Source organism: Heliangelus exortis, chromosome 5, assembly GCF_036169615.1.
Source record: "Heliangelus exortis chromosome 5, bHelExo1.hap1, whole genome shotgun sequence".
In the NCBI taxonomy this organism is placed as follows: domain Eukaryota; kingdom Metazoa; phylum Chordata; class Aves; order Apodiformes; family Trochilidae; genus Heliangelus; species Heliangelus exortis.
In genome coordinates, this window is record NC_092426.1 from 2210897 (window position 1) to 2224593 (window position 13697).

General features: G+C 45.7%; 1 protein-coding gene across 2 annotated transcripts in view; it reads right to left on the reverse strand.

Moving 5' to 3' along the window:
- SOS2 (SOS Ras/Rho guanine nucleotide exchange factor 2) overlaps window positions 1-13282 on the reverse strand; it is a 51945-nt gene extending 38663 nt beyond the window's left edge. The window contains exons 1-2 of one of the 2 annotated variants that reach the window (XM_071745105.1): window positions 12848-13282; window positions 338-463 (exon numbers count right to left, since the gene is read on the reverse strand). In XM_071745105.1, coding sequence (XP_071601206.1) covers window positions 338-463; window positions 12848-12934 — 213 coding nt within the window. In that variant the 5' untranslated portion in view covers window positions 12935-13282. Of the gene's footprint in view, window positions 1-337; window positions 464-1533; window positions 1749-12847 lie in introns of those variants that run through there. The other variant, XM_071745106.1, reaches the window with a different exon arrangement.
- Between the last annotated feature and the right edge of the window lie 415 nt (window positions 13283-13697).

Genomic DNA, 13697 nt, shown 5'->3' on the forward strand with positions numbered 1-13697 from the left:
TTTTTTCCTGTATATTACTGTCAAAGAGTAGGAAAACTTGCAACATCCTTACACTTTTAAGTCCAAGGGAGATTCAAGCAGCAGAAAATCCTGCAAAGTATTTTGCATTTAAAGAAATCATGCTGAAAGAAAAAACTCCTACTGCTTCTATTCTAAAGAATGTAGTATATATTATTTAGGAATATAGAATAGGACAATGAGTTTCCTATTAAGTTTGCTTTGTGTCTCAACACTATACAATCTTTTAGCTCTTCAGATTCACCTTTCTTTAACCTGAACTTCTCAAAGTATGATTGTCACCTTCATGATTCTTGGTTTTCAGGTATTTCAGTCTTACCTCTACATCCTGGACAGTCCGTGGCTGAGCAATGCAGAGTTTGTTTAGCAGCTGGAGGATTAACTCTTCAATATAATAGAGGGAGTCTTCTTTTGCTGAAAGGTTTGGGTGAACCTGTTGCTGAACCTGTCCAAAAAGAATTCAAACAATTAGGGTTTCGTTTCTTTTTTCTTCATTTAAAGCTGTATTGAAGGAGGAATTGGAAAAAAGCAGAGTATGTCTGTAGGGCTGCAAATTTGCACATTTTTAGTAATTTCCCACAAGTCTTCCTGTGTAGTTAAGATGGCAATTCCTACACCTGCAAGTTGGTGCCTCTACTCCATTAAAAACTAAGTGTTCAGCCTTCATGGGGAAATTTCAAGGCAGATTTCTGCCAAGGAGGCAGTGAAAACAATCAGTGGGTAATTCTGCAATTACTCACCCACAGAGTGAGTAACATGCAGTTAAGTTACTAAACCTACTAATGAGTAGTGGGTGACTGGGAAGAGAGAATGGACTCACTAGAGGGAAAGACTCAGGGACACCAGGGTAGGAGCACTAATGAGTCTGGCAGGGAACTGAATTAATGTGCTGTTAAAACCTCTGGCACTAAAATCCACAGCCATGACACTGGAGGAGAGCTGGAACAACTCTTATGGGATGCCTCGGAACCAGGAAACTATCTAGGACATGAAATCCTGTCTGAAGCATGAAAAAGAGATGGGAAATACTTACAACAGAGAGGGAGACCTAAGGAAAAGTGTAAGTCAAAATACAAGAGTGTCAAGACTAGGAAATGCACTGTGAGAAAAGCTGATTTCTGTCCATGCAAGCAGGACAATGGGTTTTATCCTTCTTCCTGGAGATCTGCCACAACTTTCCTTTCCAAGGCTAAGCCAGACCAGATAACCTCAAACAGGCAATCTCAGCATGTGCCCACACACACTAAAGGGCCACAACTAATTTGCTGTGGTCTAGCATGGCTGTTTTCCTACTAAAAATCCCCCAAAACCAAACAACAACCCCACCTTAAAAATAAAAAGTACTCTAGTTAGTCCATATATGCAGTTTCCCCTGGCAGCTTCTCAACCAGGGACGTGCTAACTAGATCTTAAACTATAGCCAAAAGACTCATAAGTTCTATAATCCAGGGAAATTCCCTGCTCTCCCCATACAAATGATATGTTAATCACCTCCCCAAAAGTGATCTTACATACCTACATTGGCATTCTGTAGGTGGTTTCAGACACCAGGCAGATGGATCAGTAGTTTCAGTAACATCTTTGGGACATTTTCTGATCCTCTGAGATGCAGGTGGTGGCTCCTTCCCCCAAAGCCAGCTCTGGTGACTCTACAAACCCTGGAGGAGCTCTGAGGGCTTCCTCCAAATTAGTATCTAATAATTTCACAGCAACACCTTGGAGGCTCCCAATTTGCAGCCCTGAAGGCTTCTGCAAGTCGTACAAAAACAGGACCCACAAGGAAGTTAGGTGTCTGGCCAAGCTTCCTCCCCTGCCTGCCACAGAGGACACTGGGCAGAGCTGCCTGGGAGCTGGAGCCACCACAAGGAACCACTGCTCCACCTCCTTCTATGTCACAGCCTAAAAAAAGTTGGGGGAAAAGGACTGTGGCACACCTCGAGGTGAGAGGAAGAGCCAGGAGGACCAAGAGGTAAGGAGAAAATGTGAAGATCCACAGAAGGGACCAGGAGGGGCTGCAGCTTCTACATCCTGGATGCAGAGATGATGATGACCTGGATGGAGAAGTCTTACCAGGAGTCTACCAACACCTTACAGAGAGGTGAGCACAGCCAAGGACCACACATTCAATGCCAATCTGAATGCCTCAGGGGAGTGGGAAGGGGGACACAGGCTGAAAATGTGAAAATATAGACTGGTCCTGATGGAGTTGATGAAGTATTATAACACAGCAGTGGTGAAGAGCTACTGCCAGCCATGGGGCTCCTACAATACCCAAGCAGAGACACTGTCCTGTGCACAAACTCACCTCCAGTTCTTCATTCTGCACTGGCACCCTCCTCAAAAAGCATGGGTGAAGAAACACTTTAAGAAGGCAGTTGGGTACTTAGAGAGAAGGGAATACACAATCTGCTTCTAAATCTAACTTTGCTATGGAGTTTTGTGCAGCCCTGTGAGGCCCATTCTGTCTTCTGCACCTCCAAGAGGAATCTCTCCCTGCTCCCTGTAACTGTTGCACAGCTGATGTGTACACACAGGCTGCTGGAAGAAACAAACAAACAAAACCTCAAGAAAAAAAGAAACGCCAAAACCACTCCTTGAGAACAGTCTACTTCAGAGTGCAGGTTTTCAACAATAGCCAGTGAATTCCACGTTCTTCCTGAACGTGAGTTCAACTCCCAAAACAATGGGAAACCAGGAAGCGCCGAGTTAAGATCTCACCACGCATCTCTCCAAGCACTGCTACAGCAAAAAGCACTACCCACATAGCTAGGGAAGAAGATTAAAAATTCTATTTTTCCCCCCTAGTGAATCCTTTGTGCTGCTGCCCAGAAAGGACAAGCCCAGGAGCTGTGGGAAGACGAGGAAGAGATGATGAGGAGCTCCCATTTACCATCTCGGATCGCTGCCACTCTCCTCCTCTCCCTGGATTTTAACACAAAGAGGTTGCTGCCACACAGAAAATGAGTTCACTTGTAGCTGACTTCAGCTCCCAGGTCTAAAACCTCATGGCACACCTTCCCCAGGTTCCTCAAGAGCACCTAACAAAGCTGAGGAGAAGCTGGGGAGCAGGCAGCCCTCTTCAAACACCCCCAGAGAATCTCAGCCTCAAGACTATGAACACATAAAGGACTGGAGAGGATTTTGTTTGGGAAGGAGAAAAATCACCATCAAAGCCCAACATTTCTTGGTTGAGCCAACTCTTCCCAAAGGAGTTAGAACTGAGCTTCCATTTGAAATGACAGGGCAGAAAGGTCCCAGGGAGGACCCATGGACATTAAGAGAAGCTATTTTGACACGGATGCAGTGACTGAGAAAAAACAAATTGCATTTGACTCTTTTTCACAACCAAACAAAAAGATCTGTAAAAGCCATGCACAGGCTGATCAAATCAGAGGCCAGTGAAACTAGGAGAGAACACATACTCCTCAGTTATTTACCTAATCCCTGACTGAAAGGGCTGGAAAAGCAAGGAGGGACTGATAAAAACCATGGAACAAAGCAGGAGGAATTACTGAGGACTGGTTTCTTACAGAAGGTATGTTCACTGATTTCAGGTTCAGACTGAAATACCTGAGCAAGCTGTACTGGCTGGCATGGAATAATACACCATAGGTAACACAGGGCTTAGTTTTGATCTGCCTTGTAACCCTTTCCTTTAAGGAGCAAATTATTTAAACCTACAATGTTTTGCAATAACCAGCAAAAAAAGCTCTGCTGCAAGAACTCTGAGCAGAAGGTATCAGAGAAACCAGATTTTTTTACCTATTTATCTCTGACACAACCCAAGAAGAGTGCCTGAAATCATTAAGATTAGGATCAGCATGACAAACTATTTTTTTCCTGTGTCATTCACACAGGATTATTTCCTAAGAACTGTTGCAAGGAACAGAAATGAAGTAAGAGGTCTGAGTCCTGTCAGCATGGCACTTAGAGATGGCCTTGGGGCCTTTCTGGGGGACATGCAGCTATTTTAGATGGAAGATCCTGAATTGCTCCATCCCTTGCTCCTCTTCTTTACTTCTCCCTGCTGTTCCACTCCTCCAGCATGTGTATATTTGATAAAAATCCAGTGATGGCTTCACTGGGGTGGCTCCTTCCTATGGCTGTAGCCTTCAGCAGATTTGGCAGGGTTCTCAGAGAGCTCAACTGCATCTGTCCAAGCTCAAGAGGAGACTGAAAAACCCCTTAAAGGTAAATGGAGATCCTCCCTCAAGTTTTTTCCAAGAGGCAAATCCTGCAACACACCACAAAAGCTTCTAGGGAAAGCAGGCAGCTGCAGAGATGAAGTCAAGCTCAAAATTCCTTCTCAGTGAGATTTTAATAGTCCTTACAGGCCCCTGGGAAGAAGGCTGTTAACACAAGATTTTTCAAGGAGATAAACAGTATTAGGTCTGGAAACAAACAGATCTTAATTTTTAGAACAGAATGGGCAGAGGGATGAGCTCTATGACAAAAAGAGGACATAAATACTTGAGTCAAAACTGCAAGGAACTTCTTTTTAGCCCTAACTAATGAGACAAATCAGCTACCTGGCTATACAGGCAAAACATACTGCCTGTATACAAAATACATGTATTTTGGGATTAAAAACACATTCAGAAAGCTCCAGTTGTTCCACAAAATGTTAGGGCTTGGAAGGGACCTTGAGAGATCATGGAGTCCAACCCCTAAGTCCACAGAGAGGGCATGGGCAAAACAAGAGCTAATTAAAAAAAACAAAAAAAACAAAGAGAAACCCCCCAAAACCATGACATGCAAATCAAGTCTTTAGACAGCAGGTACCACCACAAAGAAATTCATATTCCTGAAAGACAGCAGCATCCCACTTCTCTACCCATATTGCACACAACTATCTTTTCAGAAAACAGAATACCAAAATTATTCAAGATTTAAGAAAAAGAAGTTTCTAATTTAAAGAAGCCACTGCAAAATCTGTTGGCATGATAATGTAACATGCTTAAGCCTACTGAACAAACATAGGAGTTTAATAAATTGTGTTAAATTTGCAAACTGCAACTGAAATTACTCACTCTCCTTTTCCCACAGCAACTGATCTCTACTTAGAAATTATATATATTTTACTTGTCTCATATAAACACAGTTACAATGGATCAGCACAAGTAAAACTTTGCAAGGCTCTTTGTATACTTGAGGAACAAAGCATACAAATTTAGGAGCAAGAAAAACAATTAGGACATAAAAGTTAAATATTTACTATCACGGGATGGCTCCAGTCTTGCTATTTCTTTGCTCTGTTTTCCAAGTGATGAGAATACATCACTGACAAATGCTCCAAAGGCATTTTTAGTCCCTTATCTGGATGATGGTCCAGAGAAAGAGGGGAAGAAGTTGTAGTAACTCAAAGGTCTGTCATCCTCTTAATTCAGTGAAAAATGACAGCATCTGTTCCAAATTTGAAAGAATATTTATAGGTATTTAGAAAGATTCACAAAGATTAAAAAACTTGGAGAGATATCCTGAATAAAAATGCACTGCCAACTTTTCAAAACTAACTGCAATGATTGCTAACTCTGTAGCCACTACAGCAATTTTTAAAGGGCCCTTAGCAGCTGGTTCATGGATTGTAAATCAAATGCAGACCATCATAGAATCCCAGACTGGTTTGGGTTGGGAGGGACCTTAAAGCTCCTCCAGTGCCACCCCCTGCCATGCCCAGGGACACCTCCCACCAGCCCAGGTTGCTCCAAGCCCCATCCAACCTGGGCTGAGACACTGCCAGGGATGGGGCAGCCACAGCTTCTCTGGGAAACCTGGCACAGGGGCTCAGCACCCTCACAACAAACTATTTCTCCCTCACATCTCATCTCAGTCTCCCTTCTTCCACCCTCATCCTGTCAATCCATGGCTCTGATCCAAAGTCTCTCCCCAGCCTTCCTGGAGCCCCTTTAAGCCCTGGCTGTTACCCTGAAGATGTTTTCAGTGTTTTCATGGAGTTGGTTGTTCAAGATTAAAGTCTAAAATGCTGGGAATTTGGGCAGAAAAAAACCTTCTTCCCATCTCATCCCCATCTCCCCTCTTGCAGCTGGAAACCCTTCCCCCTGATCCCATCCCTCCCTGCCCTTGTCCCCAGTCCCTCCCCAGCTTTCCTGGAGCCCCTTCAGGCACTGGAAGGTGCTCTAAGGTCTCCCCATTGCAGCTTCTCTTCTCCAGCCTCAACACCCCCAACTCTCTCAGCCTGGCTCCAGAGCAGAGCTGCTCCAGCCCTCAGACCATCTCTTCATCTCCCATGCTCCACTTCTGCTGCCTCTGCTCTCACCTACATTTCATATTTTGTTTCTCACATCTTCACAGCTTTGGCTTTTCTACCTTGGCTTTGTGTCTTTTCAACCACACAAAATCACCCTTCTCCAGCTGTGTCTTTTTAAAAAAGACCTTTCAGTTTCTCCTTGACTACATGTTTGTATTTACACAAACGTGTATTTCAATCTGAAAAGCAGATGGAAAATTAAGCATTTGGATTTTATCCAGCCAGACAAAATACCTTGTTTAAACCCAGACAAACCCTGACTGAGCTAAGCACAGCCTCTGCCCTGCACTACAGAAGGAAAATACCACCAGGAGATGTGCTGATTGCTCTGCACACATTTTACTTAAGAGGAAACATCTTTCAGCCCTTCCAGGCATCACCTCCCTGAGCCAACAGGTGCTCAGGGCTCCAAATCCAACCCTGGCAGGTTCCCTGTCCCCAGTTTTTAACCTCACAGCCTTCCCAAGAAGAACCACACACTTGGGTAGACTGGATTATTCACACAGAGCAGTAATTTTTCATCCAGGTTTAAAAATGAGAATTATTACATGAGCAACACAGGCCAGCAGAGCTTGGGCAGAGTGGGTTTTAAGTGAACAGATGCAGAGTAAGAACAAATGGTGAAAAGCAAAGGTGCATAACTCTAAAAGGAAAAAAAAAAAAAAGCCCACATCTTAAATTTGGATACAGGGAAGACTTCCAGAGTCATTTTTTGTGAACCAGAGAGTCACCGGAATCTTATTTAAAAAGCAGGGGAAGTGTCAGGGGATACAGAGTCCACAAACATGGGGAAGAGATGTCCCGGGCACATTTTTTCTCATGACAAACCCACTGAACTCCAGGAAGGGCAGCACACAGCTCATCTGAACAGCCTGGCAGAGAGGGAATTGGTGAGGTAATTATAAAAGCAAATAACAGACTCAACAGCTTCTCCGAGGAGATTAGATAATGTTTGTGCTGTGCAGAGAGGGTAAGAGGGGTAAAAAAACAGGGAGAGCAGGAGAGGTGCTGAAGAGAAGACAAAGAAACCCTGGGAGAGGTGAGGTGAGAAGATGTGGGAGATGAGGGAAGAGCAGCAGGTGCTGCCCAGGACAGAAAGGGTGAGATGACAGCCAAGAGCTCCATTTGATTCTTCTTCCTGTGACTCCACAGCCTGGCAAGTCTTTAAACCAACACAAATGCTAATTTCCATGTTCTGTCTTAACCATGTAGGTAGGGAGCTTTTCTGCTGCTGTCCCTACTGCTACCATTAACCAGAGCTCAGATTTAAAACCACCTTCATTTCACTCCCCTATTACCATTTACCAACTGCAGATTTCAGTGACAACATTTAAGAAAGACAGTGTAACAGCTGGGGGGAAAAAATAGGATTAAAGTTAAAAGATCAGACCCTTTAGTTCCAAATGTTACTTATTAGAGTATTTATGCAAAAACAAACAAAATAAATCCAACAACAAACCAGTCTACTTACTTATCAGGGACTAAAACCAACTAATAACTAGTGATACCCAAGCATTACTTGGAATGAAAAAAGGTCTGGAGGAACTGGACTATTGGAATACAGGAGGCTTGGTAGTGTCCACAGGGATTTGCTGTTCCTTCCCTAAACTACAGCCACCTCACACTTGTGAGCAGAGTGGTATGAGGAAAGAACTGGATCTGTGCTCCAAACCTGCATGGGTCTGTGGATTCCACAGGTAATTATCACCAGCACATCCCTTCTCTGCCATTCTCCCAAGCTGAATGTCACAGAGGAATTTATGTTTGCAGGAACATATGCAAAGGCTTCAGAGCTCAAACAGATGAAATCTGTAAGAAGCCAAATGACTTAACAGATTTCAAACCTAAATATAACTGTTATTTTCAAACATCACAACAACCAACTTTACAGTTGAAATTATAATGCATTAAGCTACAGCACAGGCTCATGAAATCAGCATGCATTAAATAATGATCTCCTGTAATGACCCTAAAATGCATTCAGTAATTCTGACCCAAGGGGGCCTGATCCTGTGATGGAAAACATGCAGGTGACCTGCCCTTGGAGAGCAGGGATGGAAAAGGGAAGGGAAGTCCCTGCACTGCCCCTCACCACAATCTTACACAAGAGCTGTCTCATTACACCCTAACTCCCACGTGTTTGGAAAGACAGAGAAGCACTGAATCAATGTCCACTTCAAAAACATCCTCAGAATGGTGTTTTTCATTTCTGTCTGCAACATTTCCTAAAAATAAACCCTTTGGTCATGCTCTAGAAAGCAGTCTGGAGCAAGAGTGGAATTGCTTTAGAAAATGCAGATAGTGCCATGATTACATCTAGATGTGAATATTGACTGTTTGGCAGTCTCTGTTTGTAGGTAAAGGAGAAAACCAAAACACCACCTAGGAGATGCTTGTGAATTTCCTTTAGAAAAATCAAAGAACAAGGCAACTGACTGCATGGCTCTTGTTTAGATAAATACATTTTCAATTTGCCAGTGGATTTGTAAGAGCATGTACAAATGATAATGCATGCTGAGGACACACCAGAATATTTTAGGGCAAATAAATCCATATATTTATGTGTATATATATGTATCTCCAACAACACACTGTGCATTACTTTCAAAAACACAGACTAGTCCTGTGGAGTCATTCTGAAATTTTGAAAACCTGCTCCTAAGAACTGGGACTGAGGTTCAGTGCAGGTGGTGGTACAAGACATTTAGCATTAATGACATTTTTAGTTACAACTGAGAAAAAGCTTTCATGTCCAGTACATTAAAACTGGGACTTCCAGTGGGTTGGTGGCAGTTATATACTCAAGTGCTATCACTAAGATTCACACTTGGTTTTTTTTTTTATAGGTATTAGTAGATTGATAGATATGACATCAAAGCATCAATATCAACCTGCAATACTCCTTGAGTTCTGGGAAGTTTGATCAGGAAGAAAGTTGACAGTCAGCAGAAACAAGCTTTGGCAGAGGATCTGTGCTAGGAAACCCAGTTACAAAACTGAAATGCCAGCTTTTAGAAACAGATTTCATAATTTCACATTTCTCCCCACCAAGGCCAGGAACAGCTCAAAACCAACCCAAACAACAAACACCTGGAGAACTGAGAAAGGTGAAGGGAGCAAACTCCCCACCACCACTTTGCCACCCACTCCAGGAGAAAATCCCCCTCCAAAAAATCCTGGCTCCACTGGAGAGGGATCTGGCTGGCTGGGAATGGGGGGAGCAGAGAAGCCCCTTACTCACAGCCCTCTGGAACAGGAGTGTCCATCAACCACCAGCTCTGGTGATGTTTCCAGTCTCCACATCCTGAGGATTCAACCCCAAGCCAGCCAGGCATTCCAAACGCATGTGATTCCTGCTGGAACAGCTGCCTGCATGCTTCCAGAATTATTCAAAGAGACACTGTGATCCTTTAATAACTAAAGTCAGCTCCCAGATTAAAAGCCTTTCTGAAGCTTAGACCATAGATCTGTTTGAAGTGATTTACTTGCAACAAACAGCAAGTTCAAGTTAACTGTAACCTCAGTGACCAGATGAAAATAGTGTTTTCTTCTGATTCATTTACCTTGACAGGATTTTTATAACAAGTTTCATTAATACTCACTTCCTACTTGAGTTTCCAGCACAGCAACAGAAGGAAAAGGTTTTAAGATTAAGGACATGCCTGTAAATCTACCAGCTGGAAGAGAAGCAATACACAAAACTCCTGTAAAATTTTCAATTTATGAGACTCCAAGGTGGTAGTGCTAGAGATATGGTGACATAAATACATAGAAAATCCAACTAAAAACTCTGCTTTAATAATGTCTTGCCAATTAGCTTAGTTTTTTCCCTAAAATGACCCATGCTGGGAGGTACAATTTAGCACTCTCTACTAATCCAGAATACTGTTGAAAAGACAGATTTCTTTTTTTTTTTTCCTGCATATTAAAGTAAGAGCTGATGTATTTCACCCTTTTCCCCAGTTCATCATTTGTTGACTGTCAACTGCATAGAATTAAAGTAAATGCAAGGGCTTAAAAGTGGTTTGATAACAAGAAGTGACTTGGAACTTGCTGAATGCATAATACAAGAGACTGGTGAGCTCTTCAGTGACATGGACTTAAAAACCAAGCAAATACTACCTGCTGTCAGCAAACTGTACCTGCTTGTTATCCAGCTCCACATCTCTGTATTTTAGAATTCAGATTTCTCACACCTTACCATACAGAAGGAAAACCAAAAACCTTCCTCTTATGCTATTACCAGGTTTTTGTCTTTTTCAAGAAGTATTCATTCAAAAGAAAACTCTCAAGAATGAGAAATAGGTTGCTGCCTCTGTACCTGCAATATGCAAGTGATGAAAAACCAGCTTAGAAGTTCAATAAACTGTATCCAGGAGTTTAACCAAAAAGTTTCTGAGGCTCAGAACCTTCTTTAAAGTGTTCACTGCAGAAGCAACCTGCTTGAAAAGATCATGTCTGAACTGGCTGACAAGCAGAGCTTAAAACATCTTCTGACCAAAACTTCAAACTATTTGAAAACTCTGCTAACGTTTTATAAATTCTGATATTAACACAAAATCTGATGTTTTCCTGCACACGTGGGATTCAGTGCCACTTTTCTGCTCTCCTATAAATGAGAGAAATACTCTCATCTCATTATGGAAGTGAAAATGAAAGATGTAAACAAAACAAGCCATATTTTTTTCTGAAAGGTCCTGGTTTAAAAATCTCCACTGTTCATATTGGGGCATTGGATGCTTTAAATATATTAAAACTGACAGCATCTCCCTAATAGCCTGACTGCAGTAACTGGAACAATGATACAATTTTGTTTTGACTCACTGATACTGTGTGTTCATAAAAGAAATGCACACTACAGTAGGATTGCTTCATGCTCAAGGGTGGGTACTGCAGACAAGGAACTTTCCCAGGAAGAAAAAAAGCTGTCTATTAGCAACTACAATTTTTTACAAGCAGTCACTCGTATCTTGACTGTATTTCCTCTGGTGTGGAAAGTCTAAGGTCCAGCTATGTCACTTTACAACAAAACTAAACGTACAGAGACATCAAGAATTGGCAAGAGCAGCATTAATCCACCAACCTTTACACTATTTGTATTTTAGAATGATGAAAACACTTTTAAAGTTTTAAATAAATCTTTCTGGTCAAACTGCTGCAGCTATACTTCACATTTGGGTGATGCTATTTTGGTCAAGGAGCTGTTTTACATGACCAGGATTAAGAAAAGCACAGCATAGCATTCTTTGAGCTTTCTGAGACATACTGAAAATCAACTACTACAAGGAGGAGGAGATTCAGCAGGGAAGAACAGTAAATCCAGGATTCTTCAGCCAGGCGATTAGTGGTTTTTATGCCAGCCACAAGACTAAGCTGCCCTCAGCAGCTTTTAATACAAGTGACACTGGGACCCAAAAGAAATGCAAACCTTTGGTAGACAGAATCATTACCCCACACTATCACTAAATCTATTCTTGGGTAAAAAAAAAAAAAAAAAAAAAGGCAAAACACTCAGCTGAGTGCTGCATTACTTGGATCACAGTGCTGCTCAGCACCAGAGCTCCAGATCAGTTATTGCCAGACCTGTATGATTGATGAACCTCACCCTTTTTGCAAGGGTGACAAGCCAGTGCCACAGAGCAGGGCATCATCACCCCCTCTATGCTCTTCCAGCCAGGATTTACCCCACTCCCTCTGATTTTGGGGATGTCCTACCTCAGGGTGAGGGGCTGGGGACCACCCTGCTAGGCAAAACACATCCTGAAAAGAGAAATTCCTCCCCCGTGTCAGGCTCAGTCGTTGGCCACAGTGTTTTTTATCTCATCGAGGCAGTGGGCAGCGGTTCCTCTCTCCTCACCCTGTGCCAGTGCTGTTTATTTCTCTCGCAGAAATGCAATGGACAGCCCGGTGTGACAACAGCCTGCGTGTCACCAGCACCTCAACTGGGTGACCAGCACCCAGAAAAGGGCCCGGAGGAGCTGTCTGGAGACCTGCAGCAGGGAAAGGGATGGGAAGCTGCCCTTTCATCACAGCAGATCTCGGAAGAAAACCGATAATATTATCAGCAGCCTCAAACCAAGCGCCTCGATTGAAAAAGGCAGGGATGAGACTTCTGGCAAGCGCTGGCGAAGGGGTGAAAGGAGAGAAGCAGCTTCTGACAGGAGGAGGAGAGCCTGCCAGGCACACACATCCTCACACAAAGAAGCACCCAGGGCAAGAAGGGAACCATCCCGTGGGCCGGGCAGGCGGCTAAGGGAGACCCTGTCCGAGCAGGGGTCGCCAAGAGGGGCTCCGAACGCCCCTTCCAGCCCCAACCGCGCTGCCGGGAGGGGCGAGCGGAGGGGATGAAGGGAGAGGAGGGCAGGGGCACTGCGCAAGCAACTGGACAGAGGGCCCCGCTCCGCAGCGGGACAGGCACCTGCACCCCCGCCACAGGCACCAGGAGCCCGGGAAGGGGGGTGTGAGGCGGGGAAGAAGCGTTCCCCCGGGCCGGGGGCCTGAGGGCGGCGTGAGGCGCAGGTGCCGCCCGCTCTCTCTCCCTCCCTCCCCGGCCGGACTGACCTTGCGCAGGGCGGGCACGAAGAGCCCCCGCCATTTCGGGCCGTTCTCCTCGCCGAAAAACTCGTAGGGTTGCGGCGGCGGCTGCATGGCGCCCGCCGGCGGCTCCTCCGCATCGGGGCCACCCGCCTCGCCGCTCCCCGCCGGCTACGGAGCCCGGGGCATGGATGGCGGAGGGACGAGCGGAGAGGAGGGGGCGTTGAAGGGAAGGAGAAGCCGCCGCTCGTCAGGGCCGGGCCGAGCCGAGCCGCGCTGGGCTGTCGGCCGCCGCTGGCTCGCTCCTCACCCCCCCGCTGGAGCGGCCATCACATCCGGCGGGGCGGGAGGGGCCGGGCTGCGGGCCGCTGGCCCTGCGCTGACGGGGCGGCGGGTGAGGCACCCTGGGCCCCGCTGCCTGCCGCCCGCCGCCCCCCCACTCCTCCTCCTCCTCCACACCCCGCACATGCGCTGCCCGCCCCCTCCCGCAGCGCCCTCTGCGGGGAGCGCAGGGGAAGGGCGGGCGCAGCCCCACTGAGCGCTGCCTGCTGAGGTAATGGAGCTGGGACCGCACAGACACCGTCACGGTGCGGAGCTTGCGGGGGTTATGTTCCTCTCTGCTGCCCGTGAGGATGAGGGCAGCTCAGCCCGGCTCCGCCGCCATCTGCTCTGCGGCTCCTCCGGCTCCCTCAGTCCGTCCCCGCTTCCCGGCGCCTGCCTGGGAACGGCCTCGCCCTGAGGGAAGGCTCAGCCCGGGCCACCGTCCTGGGAGAAGGCACCAGCAGCAGCTGCGGTCTGGTGCTCAGTGACCCGGCAGCAGCCTCATTACCCGGGGCTCTTCTTAATTCCCTGCCCGGGGCCGTCTTCATCCCTGCCC